The 20,121-nt window shown below is 52.6% G+C and overlaps 1 protein-coding gene across 2 annotated transcripts in view; it reads left to right on the top strand.

Annotated features, from left to right (window-relative positions):
* ADGRA2 (adhesion G protein-coupled receptor A2) overlaps positions 1 to 20,121 on the top strand; it is a 105,703-nt gene that overhangs the window by 63,123 nt on the left and 22,459 nt on the right. For both annotated transcript variants that reach the window (XM_073325421.1, XM_073325422.1), the window contains 2 exons: positions 18,086 to 18,157; positions 18,556 to 18,627. In XM_073325421.1, the coding sequence (XP_073181522.1) occupies positions 18,086 to 18,157; positions 18,556 to 18,627 (144 nt within the window). The remainder of the gene's footprint in view (positions 1 to 18,085; positions 18,158 to 18,555; positions 18,628 to 20,121) is intronic.

Below are 20,121 nucleotides of genomic sequence, written 5' to 3'. Positions count from 1 at the left end.
ACCTCCATCGCCCAGTGGCCTCACTAATTGTTTGACAGGATTCCTGGTTCTGATGTACTTAAAAGAAATTTTGCAGTTAGTTTTTGTGTCTTTTGCTAGTTGCTCTTCAAATTCTTCTTTGGCCTGCTAATTATATTTTTAGGCTTGACTTGCCAGAGTTTATGCTCCTTTCTATTTTTCTCAGCAGGATTTGACTTCGAATGTTTAAATTATGTCTTTTTGTCTCTAACTGCCTCTTTTACTCTGTTGTTGTGGTATTTTTTGGTCCTCTTACTGTTTTATTTTTTTTTATTTGGGGGTATACGTTTAGTATGAAGCGCTATTAAGGTGTTTTTAGAAAGTTTCCATGGAGCTTGCAGGCATTTCACTTTTGTGACTGTTCCTTTTAATTTCCGTTTAACTGGTCTCCTCATTTTTGTGTGGTTCACCTTTTTAAAGGTGAGTGCTACTATGGTGGGTTTCTGTGGTATTTTCTCCCCTACAAGGATGTTGAATTTAATTACACTATGGTTCCTAGTATCAGACTGTTTCAGCTGTATTCACCTATTGGCCCAGATCCTGTGGGCCACTTAGGACTAAACCAGGAATTGCCTCTCTCCTTGTGGGTTCCAGGACTAGCTGCTCCAAGAAGCCGTCGTTAATGGAGCCTAGAAATGTTCTCTCTGCCTCCCATCCTCTGGTGACACATTCACAGTCAGTATGGGGATATTGAAGTCCCCCATTATCTGTTTTTGTAGCCTCTCTGATCTCCCTGAGCATTTCACAATCACCTTACCATCCTGGTCAGGTGGTCGGTAGTATATTTCTACTGCTATATTCTTATTATTCAAGCCTGGAATTTCTATCTATAGAGATTCTGTGGTACAGTTTGATTCATTTAAGATTGTTGCTATATTTGACTCTATGCTTTCTTTCCCATCTAGTGCCCACTTCCCCACCAGCCTGACCTGCTCTGTCATTCCAGTATATTTTGTACCCTGGTATTACCATGTCCCGTGGATTATCCTCATTCCCCCAAGTGTCTGTGATGCCTGTTCTATCAATACCCTCATTTAATACCAGGCACTCAAGTTCCCCCATCTTAGTATTTAGACTTCTAGCATTTGTATACAAGCACTTACAAAATTTGTCAATATTTTGTTGTCTGTCTTTATGTGGTGTAATTGAATGAGACTCTTTTTCAACTGACTGGTTCTCTTCAGTTTCTGGCTGTACTTGATCAACATCTATCCTCTCCTCTTTATTAGGATCCCTTTTAAAAATATCCTCCCCTAAGGGATGTCTGTGTTCGAACCTTGTACTCCTCCGTACCTGTCGGCTTTCCCTCAGCCCTTAGTTTAAAAACTCGTCTATGACCTTGTTAATTTTACAAGCCAGGAATCTGGTTCCACTTTGGTTTAGGTGGAGCTCATCCTACCTGTATAGGCTCCTCCTTTCCCAAAAGGTTCCCCAGTTCCTAATAAACCTAACTCCCTCCTCTGAGCACCATTGTCCCATTCACTCATAGAGACAGTGCAGGTCTGCCTGTCTACGTGGCCCTGTGTGTGGAACTGGAAGTGGAGGATGCTACTGTGGAGGTCCTGGACTTGAATCTCTTTTGTTGTCATAGCTGCACTGAAGTGAATCAAGCTACCCCGTCCAAGTCGAACGTGCCAGTTTACCCCAGCTGGGTCTCCCTCCAGCTGGGTGAGCAGTTCTGCAGGAGGCATTCAGCCCTTTCCTTACCTTCCCCCAGCTCTCTCCGAATGCAGTTTAGAGCCCGGTTCCTGCTTTGTGTCATTAGCAGGATAATGCATTGTATTTTAAAAACCCCAAATGCCTGCCTGCATCCTTAGCATGCCCAGCAAGTCAGGAAGCCGGGGCTGAGTGGGATAAAGCCTGTGGTATTCGCTTCTGCTGCTTCCATTGTTGCTTGTTTATGTTAGTGGTGGAATGTTGGGTTAAAGTCCCAGGGACCCAGCTGTCCCAAGGGAACGCTGGATGAACTTGGAAGGGGCGCGGAATGGAGAGTTTATATTATCTCTGGCTGTTTACATTCAGGCTATGGAAGTCTTTGGTCTGTATCCAAGGAACTGTCCCGAAGCAGGGCGAGCACACTGCGATTTCTCCTTGCTTGAAAGGGATTCACTGAGAGTTCGCCCGTCCTGCTGAACTCCAGCTTCAGATGGTTTTCGCTGACTCGTAAAAAGTGTGCTCAAGGAGAGCCCCTGAGAGGGTTCTGCCCAAGGGAGTCTAGCAGGGGGGCCTTGAAGCTTAGGACTGCTCTCCCCTGGAACATCACCTGGATGTTCCTTATTGCAAGGGAGGGACGGAGACCCTTCTGCTTCACCAGTAGTTGCTGGGGAAGCCCTGCCCACCCTGAGCAGGGTATTTCGGGACTGCTCACTATGAGGGCCTTGCGCCTTGCTTAGCAGCAGCTGGTACTGGCTGTGCTCATGGGCAGGACATGGGACTGGACGCTTGCTGCGATGCCTCCAAAAAACGTGACAAGTCAGGCTGCTGGTGCTCTGAGACCACTGCCCGTTGTGCTGACCAGCATTGTCTCTCTGTTCCCTGTGCTTCCCCGTCTGCATGTGTCTTTCTGTTTTCTCTTCTCCTCTCCCCAGACTGGAAGCTCTGTGGGACAGGGACTCTTTGTTCTGTGTTTGTACAGGGCTAGTACAGTGGGATCCTGGCCCCTGACTGGGCACCCCAATGGAAGGGCAATACAATGATGATAGTAGTTGACGGCCCCTGGTCTGGCCCATCAATTTCTGTGACGCGTCTGGAATCACAAGGAATGCTGATGGCTAGATACATGTGCCTTCCCCCTTGCCGGCAGCCGGTGCTCTCCTGTGTGCTGTGAGAGAGGGATTCCCAGGCCAGCCAGGAGGGGGAAGCCTGCTCCTGGGAGGGTCCCAGCCCAGCTCCCCAATCCCAGGAGATGTGGATGGGCCGTAGGAGAGTCCAGGTTTCGGGCTGTGTTTCGGAATGTGGTTTTAGGGGGTGGGGTGGGGAGATGATCTAAGGGCAGGGCTGCTGAGCTCCCAGAGCCTGCACTGACGAACCTACCCGGCCTGCAGCCAGGTGAGCCGGAGCTGTTCCTTCAGCACCCCCTGTTCACCTGGATACAGTGTGCATTGGTGCCCTCTGCTTGGCCAAGGAGGGGTCTCTGGTCAGTGGTTTTGAAGTATATGTTTTTAGGGATGGTTGTAAATGATGCGACTCGCAGATACAGAGAAGCAGCAGTTCCCTGTGCAGGGACAATGAGTGAGGGGCATGCCGCCTGGATTCACTGTGAGGCACAAGGCTCCCAGATCTGGGTACCATCCTGCTTGCCATTTGCAGTTGTTCTCCCTTGGCCGCTGCCCTGCCCACGGCGGTCCCTGGCTGGCGGTGGTGGGAACGATGGCTCCTCTCTCCAGTGCAGTGCAGGGCCTCTGCACTCAGAGGCTGGGAATCCTAGCAGTTGGTGGCAGGAGAGGAAATGAGTTTTGAGTGAAGAGGTGCAAACAGGAGGCAGCGTCGACGCACACATCACTCGCTGTAACTCTTTGCCTCCCTGATAACATGCAGATGGCGGGTTTGGCATGCGGCACGTCTCCCCTAGCTCCACCATGCATGGGGGTTCAGAGAGCACTGGGAAGCCGTTCACACGCCATGTTGTTTCCCAAACCCAGCCAGAGCCCCAGTGAGAGATGAGCATTTTTCAGAAGGGAAAACTGCAGCGTATCGAAACAGAGGCTTCCAAGAGCAGGGCGCTGCTTGCGGGGCACGGTCTGTGCCTTCATCTGTCCCTGCCTGCTGCACTGGGGACCAGGCTCTTGCTGGCAGAAGCCAAGGCCAGAGGGGTCCTGCCTAGTGCCGCACATGGCTGTGGAAGGTGGTTCCTTGGGTCACTCAGGCTCCCTTTGGGTTGAAGGCTGGTTGTGTTTGAAGGGTTGTGCCCTCTGGTCCCCGTCTGCTCCCCCACCACCAGCAGCCCCAGCCTGTTTCATCTTGGGCATCTGCCTCCCTGTCACCTCCAGGCCCAGCCTGCTCCACCTTGGGCCTCTGCGTCTCTTCCTTCTGAGCTGCAGCCCTCCGCCCAGCCTGCTCCCCCTTGAAGTCCATGGTGAAAGTCCCATTGTAAATCCTCGATTACTGTGTGACCCACAAGGAAATAAAAATCCCAGTTGTTGGCTCAGCTGGAGATATTTTTCCTCTTCCGCTCTGTGCTGAACCAAGTGCCCACAACGTGGCGTAAGGGGGCGCTTTGCCTGATCTGAAAACAAAGGTGACCCCTTTTGGGTCATTAATGCTCCCACCGCACTTGATTTAAAGAGGAGAGCTGTTGACTCTGATGTCCTGACCTTGATTCCAGCTCCCTGCAGACTCAGCTGGACTTGGTACTGTGGCTGAGATCAGTGTATTCATTTCCTGTCCTAAACTACTGCGTAATACTGCTGTGTGCTGTTAAAATGCCTTGTGTTCCACCCTAGAGACTTGAGCAGTGGGTGACAGGAGCCTTATGTACCAGTGTGCAATGAAAGAAGCCTGTGGAATTAGTAACGATTGCTGACCTGTAGCTAACTTTCCACCCCAGATCCAATAATATCATTAAGGAAATTTTAAAAGCAAAGAACCCTTCCCAGCTGGAAACCCTTCAAGCCAAGATCCCACTCTGAGATGAGCGTTTCTAGCGTTCTCAAGGGCTGGAACAGGGGATGTTTCAAAGGAAACCCTGCCTGACCCAGGCCTGTAACCTTGCAAAAGGTGACCGTATTACAGCTATTCTTTAGCTGCTGGTAGAGGACAGCTCTGATTCGCTTTCTCCCCCGGGGCCCAACCTGTCAGAGGGGAAAGGTGGAGATTGGCAGGAAAGCTACTGAACTGCACAGGCTGCTCGGAGCTCAGGAGTGCTACCGGTTCCACTTGGTTGTTTGCACCTAGTAAAGCCAGGCTGTAAAAAGGTCAGAACTTTGCTCTGTGCTCATCCAGACCATGTAAAAGTGAGCTGAAAGCCCAGGGAGGCTAAGAAAAGGTAGGGGCTTGGAGAGGGAGCAAATGCTCTGCACCTATTAACCTGGGACTCATGAACTGGAGCGTTTGCTGACCGCACAGCCAGGCAACGAACAACGTTTGCGAGGCGTTTTTCCCCTTCCTGAAGTGCAGTTGTTCTGTTTGGATTGGACACCCAGCACTACGCTTAATGCCAGACGGAGTTGTCAGTAGATGAGTGTTAAATGGACGCAGGACAAAACTAGCAGGGAGCAGCAGCTGTTAAAAGAAGGGAGGGAGAGGAGACAGCTTTGAAGAGAGACCTGAAGGAAAACATGAGCTGAACGTACACTCCAGTCTGCGACTGTCCCTTCTGAAGCCGGGACGTGGGTCTGGTTAGGAATGGTGAGCAGGGGCAAGGGGATGCTGGGCTCCTGTTTCCCAGCCTGCCCAGTGAACTGTTGGAAGCCCAGGGGCGTGGAAGAGCCTTTTATGAGCTAAAGGGAGAATTCCCCTTTGTAGATCCATGTGAATTTCCATAGGGAATGTGCAGGGTTTCAAGGGCCCAAGGCTCTGCTGTGATGGATCACATCACTGGTCCATCTAGTCCAGTCTCCTTTCCCTACCAGTGGCTGTTGCCTGATGCTTCAGAGGAAGGTGAAAACCCACGTCTTGTGCTTAGCTAGTTCTTGCAATGCTGTGCACGATTGGGTGGAGTGTCGTTCCTTCTGACCTCCCTCTCCTCCATCCCTCCACCTCCTCTTTGGCCCAAGATTGATGGTCTTTCAGGCAATGAAGGGTTAATGAGCATTATGGGATTAGAGAGAGTTTGTTTCCTGTTCATTGGTGAGACTGGGTACCACTGACACCCGCTTGTTATGTGTGAAATGCACGAGGAGAAAATATAAATGGGGCCAACTGTGTGAGAGATGGGGACCCCCAGGCAAAGTGACAAGTGACAAAGTACACAGAGATGGTCAAGCCCAAAGCAGCTGCTTGGAGCCCTGATACGTAGCAGAATCCCACTGATCATTTCCTTTGTGCTTCCTCCATCTCCAGTAGCCTTCCCAGTGGAAAAGCCCTGTGGAATCAGCAGATTGACCCTGTCCAGATAGGTATGGGATGTGGCTTTATCTGCATTAACGCTGCTTTCCTTCTGGCATCTGTGATGAGCTTTTGAGCCTGTTCTTATTCAGTGTCATTTTGTCCCATTCTCTTCAAAAGCTCTCATAGTGAGAAACCTTCCTAGGTTGGTTTTCACCTGCCAAATGTAGGACTCTTTGCATATTCATTGGTTGGTAGGGCCACAGTCAGGGTAGCACGTGAATAATCCCGCTGACTTCAATGGGGCTAGCTGTGTGGTTAAAATTGAGTGTGTGCTTCGAGGCTTTGTGATGGCACCTTGCTGATGGGGAGCATTGGGTATGCTGGGCTTTTCCTGCTCAACCCACATGTTCATGTTCATGGAAGGTGCCAGGTTCCCAGCCCTGAAGGATGAAGGTTGTCCTCTTGTCCACAAAGCAGATGCAGCAGGGCAAACCTCCCCTACACACTGCTCTCTGCAGGAAGCCCTTCCTAGAGTGTGTGAGAGAGAGCTTCATCTCCATGGCCATCAAATCCTTGGTGTCTTGGCTGAAGTCGCCTTCTGCGTGGTCACTTGGTGCCAGCTGTGATGGTCTTGTCAAATGGGAGCTGGACTTGGGCCACTGGCTTGCTTTATTTAGGATGCCAAGGAACCATTGGGGGTAATTTCCAGATGAGTCAACTCAAGCCTAGGCAACAGGGTTAGATCCCCAGATAAACAGGCTGACTGCACACCCTTTCACCCAGCAGCCTGGTAGAAACAGCATATTCAGGCCTTATTTCCAGGGAACAGTGTATCATTTGATATTTTAGTTTGCTTCCGGTGCAGCGATCTCCTTTATGATTTGCTGCAATCTACATAGAATTGGCATGCTTAGCAGTGGTCAGTCAAGAGTTAATAAAAATCCTAGATCTCATGGTGCTGCTCCTCTTGACTCCAGCTTCCTCTGGAAAGAACTTGGGAAACCAAACATGGGTTATGTTGTTTTTGTTGGCAGGGCAGAGTGTGTGCAGAGATGAGGTCATCCTGTGATGCGTCATGAAATATTTTCATAATCTGAATTTTGGCCCATGATTCTTGGCCCTCTTCAGACCTGAGGAAGTAAGGTCCCTGGAAAGGAAGGGGGTCTGCAGTCTGCATGGAAAAGTCACTGTTTTTACATCTGTGTAGCTAGCGATTAAATTGCTGCCTACAATCCCAAGGGAACTGGGTTTGGCGGCCTTAGGACTACTGCCAGGGGCTAGCAATGTACATGGCAAAACCACCAAGCAATGCGTGGCTTGCGGGGTGCCCATTGCTTGGCGATACCTGGGAGTTAGCTGTTCTAGGAACTGCTGTGCAGAGGGGTGTGGGAAACTCGGGTGGAGAGTAAGACTGTGCTTTGGTTATCCCGAGCCTTTCATGCCGGGCTGCACAACTACTTACAAACGCAGGAACCCACCTAGGGAATAACGGATTATCAGGATTACTCAGCTCACCACTGACAGGCAGCCACCTCTGAGAGGGCACACTGTAACGGTATAGAAGAGGAAGCAAAGAACGGTGTCTGACTGAATCGGCAGAGGGAACTTAGGGCTGCCGAATGTTCTTACCGGCGTTGGAGGTTGGTCAGGGCACGGGGTCTTATGACCCAACTGTTGCTAAATAAACGTGCCACGGCGTCTTCAGTTACCCAAAGCAATCCAACCCTCCATGTTATGTTTGCTAACGAGATATGGAGACTTTTGCCTGTTACAGGACTGCACTATATTGTGTGTATGTCAATAGTTAGTTAATAGACAAGGTGCCAGTAGATGGCACTCAGGAATACGTAGCGTAGTTGCTGGATTTTGTAGAACCCCTCACGCTTGTGTGCTGCAAATGGCTTGGCCTGTGCAGCTCTTTACATCGGGCCTTGCGATCCTCTCTGATTCTGATTCCGCTCAGGTCATCATAGTCATCAGGGGCGTGATTGAGAGCCCCTGTGTTAACTGAGTTCTTGGGTCTCTGGCCCTACGAAATGGATGCCCCCATTATAAAAACAAAAATCACCATCAAAATTTGCTCTCCTGGAATCCGAAGCAAGATAGCTGCATTCCAGGCGGGACGTTTTTATGGTCTAACCAAAAAGTAAGCCTTGATGCTGTTTAAAACAACTAGACAATTGTCCTCAAGACTGTACAGAGCCCACCCAAGGCTCTGTCCTTGGGGAGAGGGGGCGGGGGGAAACGAGAGAGAGAGAGAGTGTGTGTGTGTGCCCTGATGGGAGACTCATTTTCTCTTGTAAGATGGGGCCATGGTCTGGGAAAAGCTGAGAAGCCCTGAATTAGGGGTGGGAAACTCGGGTGGAGAGTAAGACTGTGCCTTGATTATCCCATTGCGGTATTCGCACTGCCAGGCACACTGGCCCTCACGTGCTGACTGACTCGTATGAGCAGCTATACTGTGGGGGAGCTTTTCCCCCTTGTCACCACTCCGCCAGGAGCTCCCGCTCTGTCGCACGCGGGTGTACTCTGCTCCAGGTGAATGTTTCCACTTACACTAGAGAAGTTTCCTGTCGTGTGCTCGAGGCCAGAGAGTCAGGCGCAAGGAAGAGGGCACTTAGCACCTCTAACCAGTGCTCTTGAGGTCTGTCCTGACATACCACCTGCTTCACAACGGCACCCGTCTGCCCCCATAATACTGTGTGGTTGATCTCTAGACCCTCTGTGTCTGCTGCTTCTTACATCTGGCTTAGCAGCGGCTCTCTGTGTGGCCAGCAGCATTTGTTCTGTGCTAGGTGGTCACTGCGGCAGGAGTAGTTTGGGGCTGCAGTCCGAACTGCTTGTCTGTGACCAGATCTCCCCACCAGGGTGATAGGAGGTCCTGGCTGCTTTCACAAGGTGGTTCCTTTGAGTATCTTGTTGCATTAGGTCACGGCTTAAATCCAAAATGTGGTACTCCCAAAAGCCAAAACAAACTCAACCTTTCTGCTTCTGGGTCTATTTCCCAGCAATGCCCCCCAGAGATCCCCTTCCCCTTCTCTCTCTGCCTCAGCTTCCCTATCTGTAAAATGGGGGGAAATGACACCAAACGTTTCAAGGAGGCTCTGAGGCTGGCCTGGCACTTTGAGATCCTGGAGGGAAAATGCTAGAGAAGGGCAGATGGTGTGGTTTGTTCTCTTGCCCATCTAGATAAACTTAGGAGCGAAATAGATCCTGTTTGAAGTTTGAAAAAGTTTGATTAACTTTATCGTAAAACAAAACAACAAAAAAGGTCGCACTCGTCTCCTGCCCCATTCTCTACTTGAATGCAGCCACCTCTAGGGTGACACATGGCAGCCTGCGTAAGAGCCCACCACAACACCATCCGGTAATTGGACAGGCAGCGAAGAGGAAGAGGACAGGAATGTTGGAACTGCCTGTTAACACTCTGTAAACTCTTGGGGTGGACAGACTGTAAGCTGGCATTATGTCCCAGCGGGGGGCACTTCCCCATATCGTAGCCGGTTGATGAGAGGGGCAAGAGCACAGCCCAGGAGATTGCTGTATATGCAGAGGGGGTGGCCTCCGTTTGAGATCCCAGAAGAAAAAACAAGCAGCACGTCCACTCCCCCCTTAACTTTGCCCTCCCCAGCTCACAGCAGCTGAGAGCTTGGAAAAATGCTGCTTCCAGACCCGAGAGGTTAAAGGGAATTATCAGCCTGGGGAGGAAACAAAAGCCCTTCAGAGATGTCTGCTTTCTGCTCGCTTTGGCTGGAAGGGTTGGAGTCAGGGTCCCCCACCTCCACCCCTTCACATTTTAAGGGTTTATTTTATTTTGGTTTTTTTTTTGTTTTTGAAGTAGGAAAAAAACCTACTGATAAAATCTGGATTTTATTCCTTCTTCCGAGTGCTTCAGCTCCTTAAACAGTTCCCCAGCAGCCCTGGCCGGATGTGCTGAGACGGCGCTGCACCATAAATTCAGCTTGCCGAGCTTTGGTAAAGGAGCCATTTCCTCGTGGCATTTGGGATCGCCCTTTCTCCTGGCCGCAGCCCTTCCCTCCCTTACTTCTCTTTTGGCTCTGTCTACACAGCCGAAGTTGTGCACAGGTTAGCCGACCGGAGCTAGCTGGAATCCAGCTACTGCAGGTAACAGGACTAGTGAAGACAGTGCAGCGTGGGCTTCAGAGGCAGCTAGAGGGCAGAGTCCATACTCAGGGTCCGAGCTGGGCTTATATTACCAGCTCTGTGCTGTCTTTAAGGCCAGCTGCATGTGTGTTTGATTTCCCCTCTCAGTAAAAGCTGGTTATTAATGAGGAAGACGGCTTTGTAGTTACTTGGGTGGCACTGGAAAGAGAAATTGACAGGGACATTTACTGATCGTAATTTAATCTTTCCATGCCTGTGTCTGAGGGTGTGGGGGGGGGGGGGGGTTGCCCTCTTCACTGCTGTATGCGTATCCCTCAGTCTTCGACTTTGGCGCAAGCCTGCTATTGCTCTGCAGCTGTGATTAGATACATGCTACAATCAAGCTAATAAACCGAATGAGTTTCCTCCAAGCTTGGCGAAGAACAAAGGCCTTTTGAGAGCGTGTTGACAATGGCTGTGTGCTGTTATCACATGCCTCTGGTGCCTGGGATAAGGCATCTCCAGAAACAACTTGGCCCATAGGCAGGAATTTTCTGTTGTAGTCTTTGCGAATCTTCTGCCTTTTCCCTCTCCAGAGCTAGTGCCTAAGAAATAGATTTATCCAGCAGGCAGGAGAATATCACAGAGTGGCTTCACACTTCAGGCTGTGACACGATTTGCCTTTTAACGGGACCTTTGCAGCCTGCTTGTTCTGAATATTTGTGGGACAAAAAGCACTTTGCCTACATGGCTCGCTCACCCACAGGTTACGGGCTGGACGTGAGGATGGCTGCGTGAGGCTCTCTGGCCTGCATTAGGCAGGAGGTCAGACTAGATGATACAAATGGTCCCTTTTGGCCTTAAAATCTGTGTGTGTCTGTAGATACTGTGAACGATGCACCCTCTAAAATGAGCCCCCGATTAATTTGTAGGCCAGTTGTTCGATGCTCCATGTAATATGACATCTAATTCCAGAGACCCTGCAAAAGAGTGTTTCCTTCTCCCCTTGGTGGTTGTGCTGACCCTGCTCAGTGGAGCTGGGGAGTTGCTAGGTACATTGGGTCTAGGTCAGCTCAAGTCAAATCCTGACCCTGTGCTCCAAAGGTGTGAATCTGCCCTAGGCAGGAGCTTGTGTTTACTGGGTAACTCACCCTATGTATGTACGTATGTCACTGTAATAGCACGTGGTGCTAAACAGACTGTGCCCAGCACAGGTTCCCTTCCCAGCAGAGCTTGCAGTCAAGGGGCCTGCTCCTTCTAAACCCCCTACTGACTCCATCTGGAGCAAGGCCAGCCCTGATACCCCACTGCTGACTTGGTGGTTCCCCTGCGATTGCCTTGCCTCTCCCAGGATAGGGCCTATTTGGAGAGATCCTCTTGAAACTAGAGAGAGCTGCAGGTACCAGAGCCCTCCCAGAACCAGACACTCACTGCACTATGCCTGCAAGATGGAAGCCGCACTGGGAATACCCCTGTTCCCTCCCTCACTGACTGTCCTGGGGTCTGAGGCTCCTACGGAGAAACCAGCAGGAGAGACCAGGTGTGGTAGAGGGGTATGAGCCCCGAAGCACAATGTATTCCCTGGTTACGCAGCATAGGTTGAGCAAGGCACAGGGCCCTCAACACTGGCTCCTTTGTTAGCTGCTTCCTTTGCTTTGACTTGTTCCTTATCTCACTGCAATTAAATAAAACCCTTTTCTTGGCTCCCCACAGTTGAAACCACAGAACTCATCCAGCCTCATTACTAAGAGGCTCCTCTTGTCTCGGTTCCTCAGGGCATTTCTATTGGTTTATTAGTTTTATGGACTTGGGTCTCTCTCTTTTATTTTTTTGAAATGATTGCCAAGGCCAGTGGTTATTCCGGTTCCAGCAGTGGAGGGAGGTTGCAGGACAAGAAGCACGTTCCATCTGCAGAGGAAGAGCTCAGCTGCGGGGAAAGGCAGAACCAGGATGTGCTCTGGCACTGTGCATACAGGGAGGAGCGGGATCGTGTCCAGGGTGACTTGGGCCCTCAGATCTCACTACACTCACATTTCTTGGCTCCAGAGGGATGATGACTAGTGGCCCGGGTGAGAGAGATTTCACCTTCTGGCTGTGGTACAAAGAAGCCAGAGTCCTAGTAACCATAGATTCATCGAGTTGCAGCCTGACCTCCTGTATGTCACAGGCCATTAAATTCCACCCAGGCAGTTACCCCTGTATTGAGTCCAGTAAGTTGTGTTTGGCTGAAGCAGATCTCCAGAAAGGCAGCCAGTCTTGGTTTGATGAGATCAAGAGAGAGAGAATCCACCACTTCCAATGGCTAATCAACCTCACTGTTAAAAAATGTGTGCCTAATTTCTCATATAAATTTGTCTGGCTTCAGCGTCCTGCCATTGGGTCTTGTTGTTCCTCTTTCTGCTAGATCAAAGAGCTCTTTGTAGTCAGGATTTTTTCCTCATGAAGGTGCTTGGACACTGAAGTCAAGTCACCTCTCCGTCTTCTCCATTTTCTCCAGCCCTCGACTCGTTTGTGTGGCTCTTGGCTGCACTCTCTCCAATTTTCAGCATCTTTTTAAAAACGTGGGCACGAGACCTGGGCACCATATTGGTCTCACCACCGCCGTGTGCAGAGGTAAAATCACTTCCCTGCTCACCGCGCCCTTCTTTTTATACATCCAAGGATCGCACAAGCCCTGTTAGCCGCGGCATCGGGCTGGTTGCTCACACTCAGTTGCTTGTCCATGGTGACCCCTGGAGCCTTGGTAGGAGGGTGTTGAGTGAAGGGATGACACAATGTCCAGCATGCTAATGAAGAGCATCAATCAATCAATCAAAATAGAAATGGCCAGCAGAACAGAGACGGTGACTTGGGAGAAATGCTGGGACGGTGCCCCGGGCGTTCAAGAGAGATGAGAGATGGTGCCCCGGGCGTTCAAGTGCCCCATGACAGGGGGCTGGCTCCTGGCAGTGTTTAGCTCAGTTCCGATCGCGCTTTACGGAACTCTTCTTTTAACTTTCTCTTCCTTTCCTCGGCCAAGGAACCGGTGTTTGTGAAAGACGATTGCAGCTGGAGACTGACGCTGGCGATTCATCACTGTCAGTGCCCCCGGACGAGGAGATTATTATTTACTTACCTGTATGGCAGAGCACCAAGAGGCCCAACTGGGATTGGGGCTGGAGATGTGAGGCATTGTCCATGCAGCCCTTGCCCCAAAGAGCCTATCATCTGCAGAGAAAAGACAGGCAGAGAGTGGGAGGGGAGCCAGAGGCACCGAGAAGGGAAGTAACTTGGCCAAGGTCACCCAGCAGATCAGTGGCAGAGCTGGGAACACAGCCCAGGTCTCCTGAGTCCCCATTCAGTGCCCTGCGCTCTGGACCCTCACTGCCTGGGACATGGAAAGGGTCTGTCTGCTGACCCCAAAGATGGGCTGGGTGCTCGGTCAGAGTGAGGGGCAGGAGATGCTTTGAGGCACTGCCTGCACCACGGGGAATTCCTAGGGGGCAGGAGGGGCACAGGGTCTGGTCCCAGTAGTACAGCGTGGAGAGAGGTACACATTTCTCAGTGCATGCTGGGAGGAGGTGACCGTGTCTCTGAAGCAGCAGCATTGGGGCCAGACCAGGGGATTTTCCCAGCCCGTCCGCGGTGCTAGGTGGGATGCACCAGATGCGTCATTAGCACAGCTCCAGAGCCATCCTGGCTGAAGAACTTCCCAGCCTCTCCAGAGGGCCGAATGATGCTGCTGAGGGAGTTGTGCAGAGTTTCTTTTGGCTGCTCTTTGCCGGGCAGCCAGTGGCAGCAGGCAGGGTGTCCGATTTCCCTCCCCTTGCTGGGAAGAGCGTGTCTGTGCTGGCCCTGGGTCAGGGGGGCTCGCAGTCCAGTTTACTCGAGTGAATTCTCCAGGCATGAGGTTGGTTGTAATGGGAATAAAGCGTCGTTTTCTCTCTGGCTGTCTCCCCAGGCCGGAGAGCAGAGATGTCTCCACTCAGGGGCCCGCCAGGCAAAGTCTGGAGGCAGAGGGATGTTTGTAAGCTGAGGTGGGCAGAAGTTTAATGGAAGAGGCAGTAAAATGGAAACTGGTTCAACCCGTTAAAGCTAAACTACTTGGGCAGGTTTGGGTTCTGGGGACCAACAAAATGCATGTCCCGTGTCCGCATGGTCCATGGGGGTAAGCAGCAGGGTCTCTTCCTCTGCAACAGGGTAGCTGCTTCAAACTGGAGTCTCCTCAAGGAATTTCTCCCCTCTCCAGCCTGGTGGCAGTAACAAGAGACTCATGAGTCTCTATCGTGCCCTCCATCTCAAAACAAGCTACGGAAACTGCGTCACTGGCATGCAGCTGCTTCTTGGGTGGAACACAGCCACTGATATAACAACACACAAGCCAGGCATTAGCACAGGACGGGAGGGGAAGAAGGATCCCGTATCCAGCTGACACTGCAGAAGAAGTTCCATAGGTAGGATAGAATTACCCGAATTGGTGGCTTGGCCAGAGCTCTGGATTCGGGGGCGGGGGGGCAAAGCTGTGCGGAATGTTTCCGATGCACCGTTTGGGCCTCGAGACTTGGGGTCGTTAGAGGGCTGCCGGGGAGGGGAGAGGGAGCAGAGAGACTGCAGGATTCTCATGGGACATAAATTATGCAATTATAGGAAATGTGATCCGTCCGGTAAGGTTACTCTGAGAGGGCTCAGGGCAGGAAATGGGACCCCTGGTGCAGAAGGGACAGCCCCCTTTCCCTGCAACTGTGGCAAACAGATTTGGTACAAATAGGTGGTCGACAGCTTCATGTTACTGAAGGCCCCAGGCCCATCTCACTACGAGGGCAGTGGGGAGTGTCTGTGGGGCACAGCACGGCTCTGAATGCTGGGGTATGGAGCTAGCCTGGTAGTGTTCTCCAGGTGGCATATGGAAGGCCCCAGTTTCAGAGCACAGGGGATTAAGCTGTTTCCTTCTGTTGACATTCCCTGGCTCAGAAAGACATTCCCTTCTTCGAGCCCATGTGTGCGTGGGGAGCACGCTAGAGAAGGCTCCCTGGTGGGAAGGAGGCGGCGAAGGGCTGTGACGTTGGGCAAGTCACTTATGGCCTGTTTTTCTACTCTGTTCAGTATGTTGAGTGCTGAGTTCTTTTGAAAATATGGACGTGAGAATCACAGCAGGAGCGGTGGGGTGCTGGGTAGTTTTGAAACTCTGGCCTAGACTTGAGGCTGAGACCTTCTCCGGCCTTAATTGCCCCGCGCCTTAGTTTCCCACTTTGTAGACAGGAAGTAGTGATACTTGCCCAGTTTTGAGTAAAGCACTTTCTAGCTAAGTGTTGTTACTGAGTACCCCTAGTGCAAGCACATAGCAGTTTTTAAAAGGATCATTTAAAGGACTATTAAAATTATACTTGTATGCAGCGTGCTCACGCATACATATGTCCATATGAACCAATGTTAAATGGTGCCAGTGACAAAAGACTCGTAGCCAGTTTCTGGCCATATCGAGCTAGGCAGGCACATCTTCAGCAGCAGCTGGCCTGCTGTGGGATTCAGCCCATAGACTCTTAGCTGAGACATTGCTGGCGTTGTCCAGGAGGGGCCTTGCACAAAAATGCAGGTGGGTTTTCCCAGGGTGGCTTTACCTTTGCTGTCCTCTTTAGCGCCATGCAGATGGAGCAGGCCGTGCTGCAGCCAACCCACCAGACGCACATTGGGTGGGCTGGAGTGTGCGTCTCTCTCATGTAGTTGTCTAAGCAGAGAGCAGGGAGGAGAAGCAGTCGTTTCTGAGCAGGGAGGGGCCTAGGGCTAGAAAGCAAAGAGAAATCTAAAATCCAAGGGTTCTTAACAGGCTGCAGAACCATAACCGACCCCGGGCAGCTCCAAGGACTCTTTGAAGCAGAGTTTAATGGGAAAGCAACCTCTGGGGCTTAGGCATCTGACCCAAGCATCACCTCCCCTATCCAATGTCTGCCTCTGCCAGGCTGGGTTCCTGGGGGATGGCCTACGGGTAATAAATCAGTCCCCATGTGTAAAAGCAAAGGGGGGTGAATTGTTGATCTGCAGATACAGGCAGAGACTTGGATTGTTGCCAGCCTCATGGAAAGGAATATGCTGAAACTCCATGGTGGCTGCACTGCTGATTCAATCTGACATTGTTAGAGAAAGACCCACCCTGAGCCCACCAAACCCTAGGTGTGCTTGGATCTGGATCCAGCCTTGCTCCTCCAACTTATCTCCCCAGTCATGGGAATGTCCCTGAATGGGGCATGCTGGTTCTGCTCCAGGATTGTGGAGGGTGCCTCCCGCGTCCAGGAGGAAGGGTGCCATCCTCTGTGGGATCCTATACAGTCCTGACATCACTTCCATGACAGCACCCTGGCCATGTTTTGCTGCTCCTGGCTCTTGGGGTTTCTCAGTCACTCAGCGGAGTAGGACAAGCAGCGTGGAATGGAGCCCCATGGGCTCCCGGCGACACCGCGCGCTGGCTCTGGGGACGTGGCGAACCGTCAGCTCGTCCTGGGATGCACGTTCCGCCACCTGTCTGGAAGGACGCCCTGGACTGTTGAACACATGGGGACACCGAACACGCACACGTGGCAAGCTCAGCCAATGAGGGGCTGCTGGGCAGACCCTTGTCCGCTGCCAAGTCTGCGAGCGCTCGTGAGCACAGAGCGAGGCCTGGCATCTTCCCCTCCTTCCAACCAGCCGCCCAGCAGGGAGCTGTAACACTTTCCAGCCTCGCTCCCTGTTCCCTTCTGAGAGATAATTAGAGAGAGATTGAACTGAAGGCTGCTAATGAGGTTCCTGCCCAGCATGTCTCAGCCCTGGCAACTCCTGGCTCTGATAGGCTGGGGAATCTAAACCCGCAGCAGGGACAACAATAGGGTCCCTTTCTGCTGCCCCAGCCATGCAGGATCTCAAAGCACTTTGCAAACCCCGCGTTAAGCCTCGCACTTCCTGGCCCTTCTCCCCGTGTGGCTGTGTCCCCAAGAGGTTTATGCGCCTTGCCAGGCCGGTGCCCATGCTGCTGTAGTTTGGGGCAGTTTGCTGTCGAGGCCCCAACTTACAGTGTTCGCTCGCAGCTGCCCGCTGCTGGTGGGAAGGCGGTAGGTGTTCTGCTGCACCCGGGAGGCTGCCTGTGAATGGCTTGCAGGCTCCTAGTGCGGTGCAGTGGAGCCGCGAGGGTCCTGATGCCCACGCTGGAGAATGGGGCTGGCTGTAGAAAGAGGCACCAGAGGAGTCCAGGTTATTTCAACCCTGTTGACTCTCTCAGACCTGCCCATCCTACATGGCGCGGGATCCACCTGGGCCAGGATTTCTTCTTCCCCCGCCTGGGAGGAATGTCCTTGCCAACTCCTCCCTTCCAGCCTGGCCACTTGCTGGTCGAGATACGAGATACGTGCTTGGCTGCTGGGAGTGGCAAGGGGCCTCCCCAGTGCTGCCCTCGTTCCGGACAGTCATGGGACCGCAGTGCAGAGCGGTGGGATTCGAACATTCCCATCGGGGGCTGGTGGCGGCCCCAGTGTGAATCGGGTGAAGGGGGTGCCAGTCCAGTTCCTAGTGGACAGGTGCCCGCCTCACAAGAGGTGCCAGCACGCAGGGCACTGATGTCCCAGCCCCATTTTTCAGCAGCCTGGGGCATCTCTGGAAGTTCTTTTCCCATCACAGAGCAGGTGAATGGATGAAGCCATTGCTGGCCGTCAGTGCATCATTCCACTCCCCTTGGGCAAGTGGAGGATGAGGAGAAGGCCCCTCCAGGCAGCCCGGCCTTGGTCCGTGGCACAGGCTAGGCGTACCGGGTGTTTGCCAGTTGGTGCCGTGGCTGCCTGTCCCAGGGACCTTCCAGGGCTGTTTGCACCCAGTCTGGGCTCCCCTGAGCTGGGTCAACACCACAACACCACGTGTGGGGAGTGATCTGCCAGGAGCACTGTTCTAGGCTGCTCTGCCTTCCACTAGGATACGGAGCCTCCTGCCAGCCACTGGCTTCCTTTCTATTTATTTTCTCTCTCTCTTTCTCCAGGGACCTCAAGAACAACTTGATCAGCACGATCCAGCCCGGCGCATTCCTTGGCCTCTCGGAGCTGAAGCGCCTGTAAGTGGCCCTGGGCCCCTTGCTCGCTATTCTGGGAGAGTCGAGCCTGCCGCGCCCCTCCGTCCGCAGCAGCGCTGGCTCGTGGGCGGGGGCCAATGCACAGACCAGACCCCATCCAGGCAGAGTCCCCTCTCGGCGCCCCCAACCTGGGCTTTGAAACAGCCTGACTCCGGGAGCTACCTGTCCTGCGGCTTCGCCCCAGACACCAGGCAGGTGCTGAGCTCCTGCGGCAGGGCTAGGCGCGCTCTGAGTCCTGAATCCTGCCAGTCGATTCATTTCTCCAGCACTGCTCCCTGCAGCACCAGAGGCTCCCCGCAGCAAGGCACAGCCGGCTGCCCCAGTGCGGGGCTGTCTTCCAGCGCTCACGCCGCTCTTACGTCCCCTCTGCTTGTTTCCAGAGACCTCTCCAACAACCGCATCGGCTGCCTCAGTGCCAGCGTCTTCCAGGGACTCGCCAGCCTCCTCCGGCTGTAAGTACCCGGGGGGGGCCCGTGGGAGGGGCTCCCTGGAGGACAGAGGCTGGCCAGGGGCTTTTGGCTGTTGCGGAGCAGGATCCCCATGCTTGCCCTGCCGCTCTCGCCCTCGTTCCCCTTCCCACCTGGCAGCAGGACCCTACTCCCTCCTCTCTGCTAGCAAGGGATGGAGCAAAGTCTAGCCTCTCCTGCCACCCCATCTCGCTACCACCCGCCCTTAGCATGGGACAGCCAAGCCTCCACCAGCCAGAGCTTAGCAATAGACACACTCCAGCGCCCAAGTCCCCTGAGCGTCTCCCAGCCATGTCCAGCCCCTGTTCCACTGGGCACTCACCAAATTACCAGCCCTGCTGTTCCCACCTTATCAGTTACACCCGAGACTACAGCTCTGCTTCACACTCAGCACTTAGATTTGTTTACAGAAGGAGCCAGTACAAGTTTATTTAACGAGGAGCAGAGATGCCAGTGATAGCAAGCCGAGATGTTGGAAACAAAGGGTTACATATACACTAGACTCATGACATGCCTGCGAGAGCCTCAACTTAACTGATAGAATGTTGTTATGCCAGAAGAGGAAACGCTCACTCAACATCCTTCCAGCGTATAACAGCCAGACTTGGCTAGAATCTTCTGTTTGTGAAGCAAGCCCACTGCTTACTTCCTGGGTGACATTACCAGGGTGTCCCTGTGCAACCCCAGAGAGATCAAAACAACCCTTTGATCTTTGTTCAGGAATCGGACGCCCTCCCAAGGTTCCTTCCTGTAGATTGTGCGAGCTCCCATTGGTTTCTGAATTGCGATTAGCTGGTGGCTCAGGAGGCAGAGAGGGGTCCATTGGGAAGTATACTGTGCTCGATTTGCATCTGACAGATAAGCACCTCCTGCTTGTTAGGAAGGAACAGCTGTCACCTCCGGTGCCCAGCTTTAACTCACAGACCTTACGAACGTCATTTCCAGGATAGGTCCGTAACTGCGTAACTGTTAGCGTCCCCTTATCCTTTTGCCAGGGCTGTGGTGGCCAGTGTGTTACTGGCTCTCTCTAGAGACCTCACATGCCCCCTTCAATGAATTATTGTGCGTATAACTGACCCGGGGATCCCTATAAAACTCTGTGCACCCTCTATGCCCTCTGCCAGATGGCATCAAGGGGGTCACAGGGATACACGCCCACCCAGGGTGCTGTCATCTCTGATCTTCAGCCTCTTGGATTAGACACATGGGCGAGAGTCTAGATTGTGGGGAAGAAAGGAGGAGAGACCCTGCCCCTCAGCCAGACCCCACGGGCTGCTCCCAGCCTCCCCCTCAGCCTGCCCAGCTGGCTGACTGCACAGTGGCTCCATTTCTCTGTGGGTCGCAAGCACAGCATGACTTAGCTCCTGGGGGCGGACACTTCAGAGCAGCTCCTGCTGGAGATTGTGTGTGACGATGGCTGAATGGTCTGTCTGCCAGGCGAAGGTAGCGCTCAGCACGGAGCTCATTAAAGGCCCTTGC

This window comes from Lepidochelys kempii, chromosome 26 (genome assembly GCF_965140265.1).
Source record: "Lepidochelys kempii isolate rLepKem1 chromosome 26, rLepKem1.hap2, whole genome shotgun sequence".
Lineage (NCBI taxonomy): Eukaryota > Metazoa > Chordata > Testudines > Cheloniidae > Lepidochelys > Lepidochelys kempii.
Note: the sequence above shows the minus strand (reverse complement) of the source record. Positions and strands in the feature narration are given on the sequence as shown.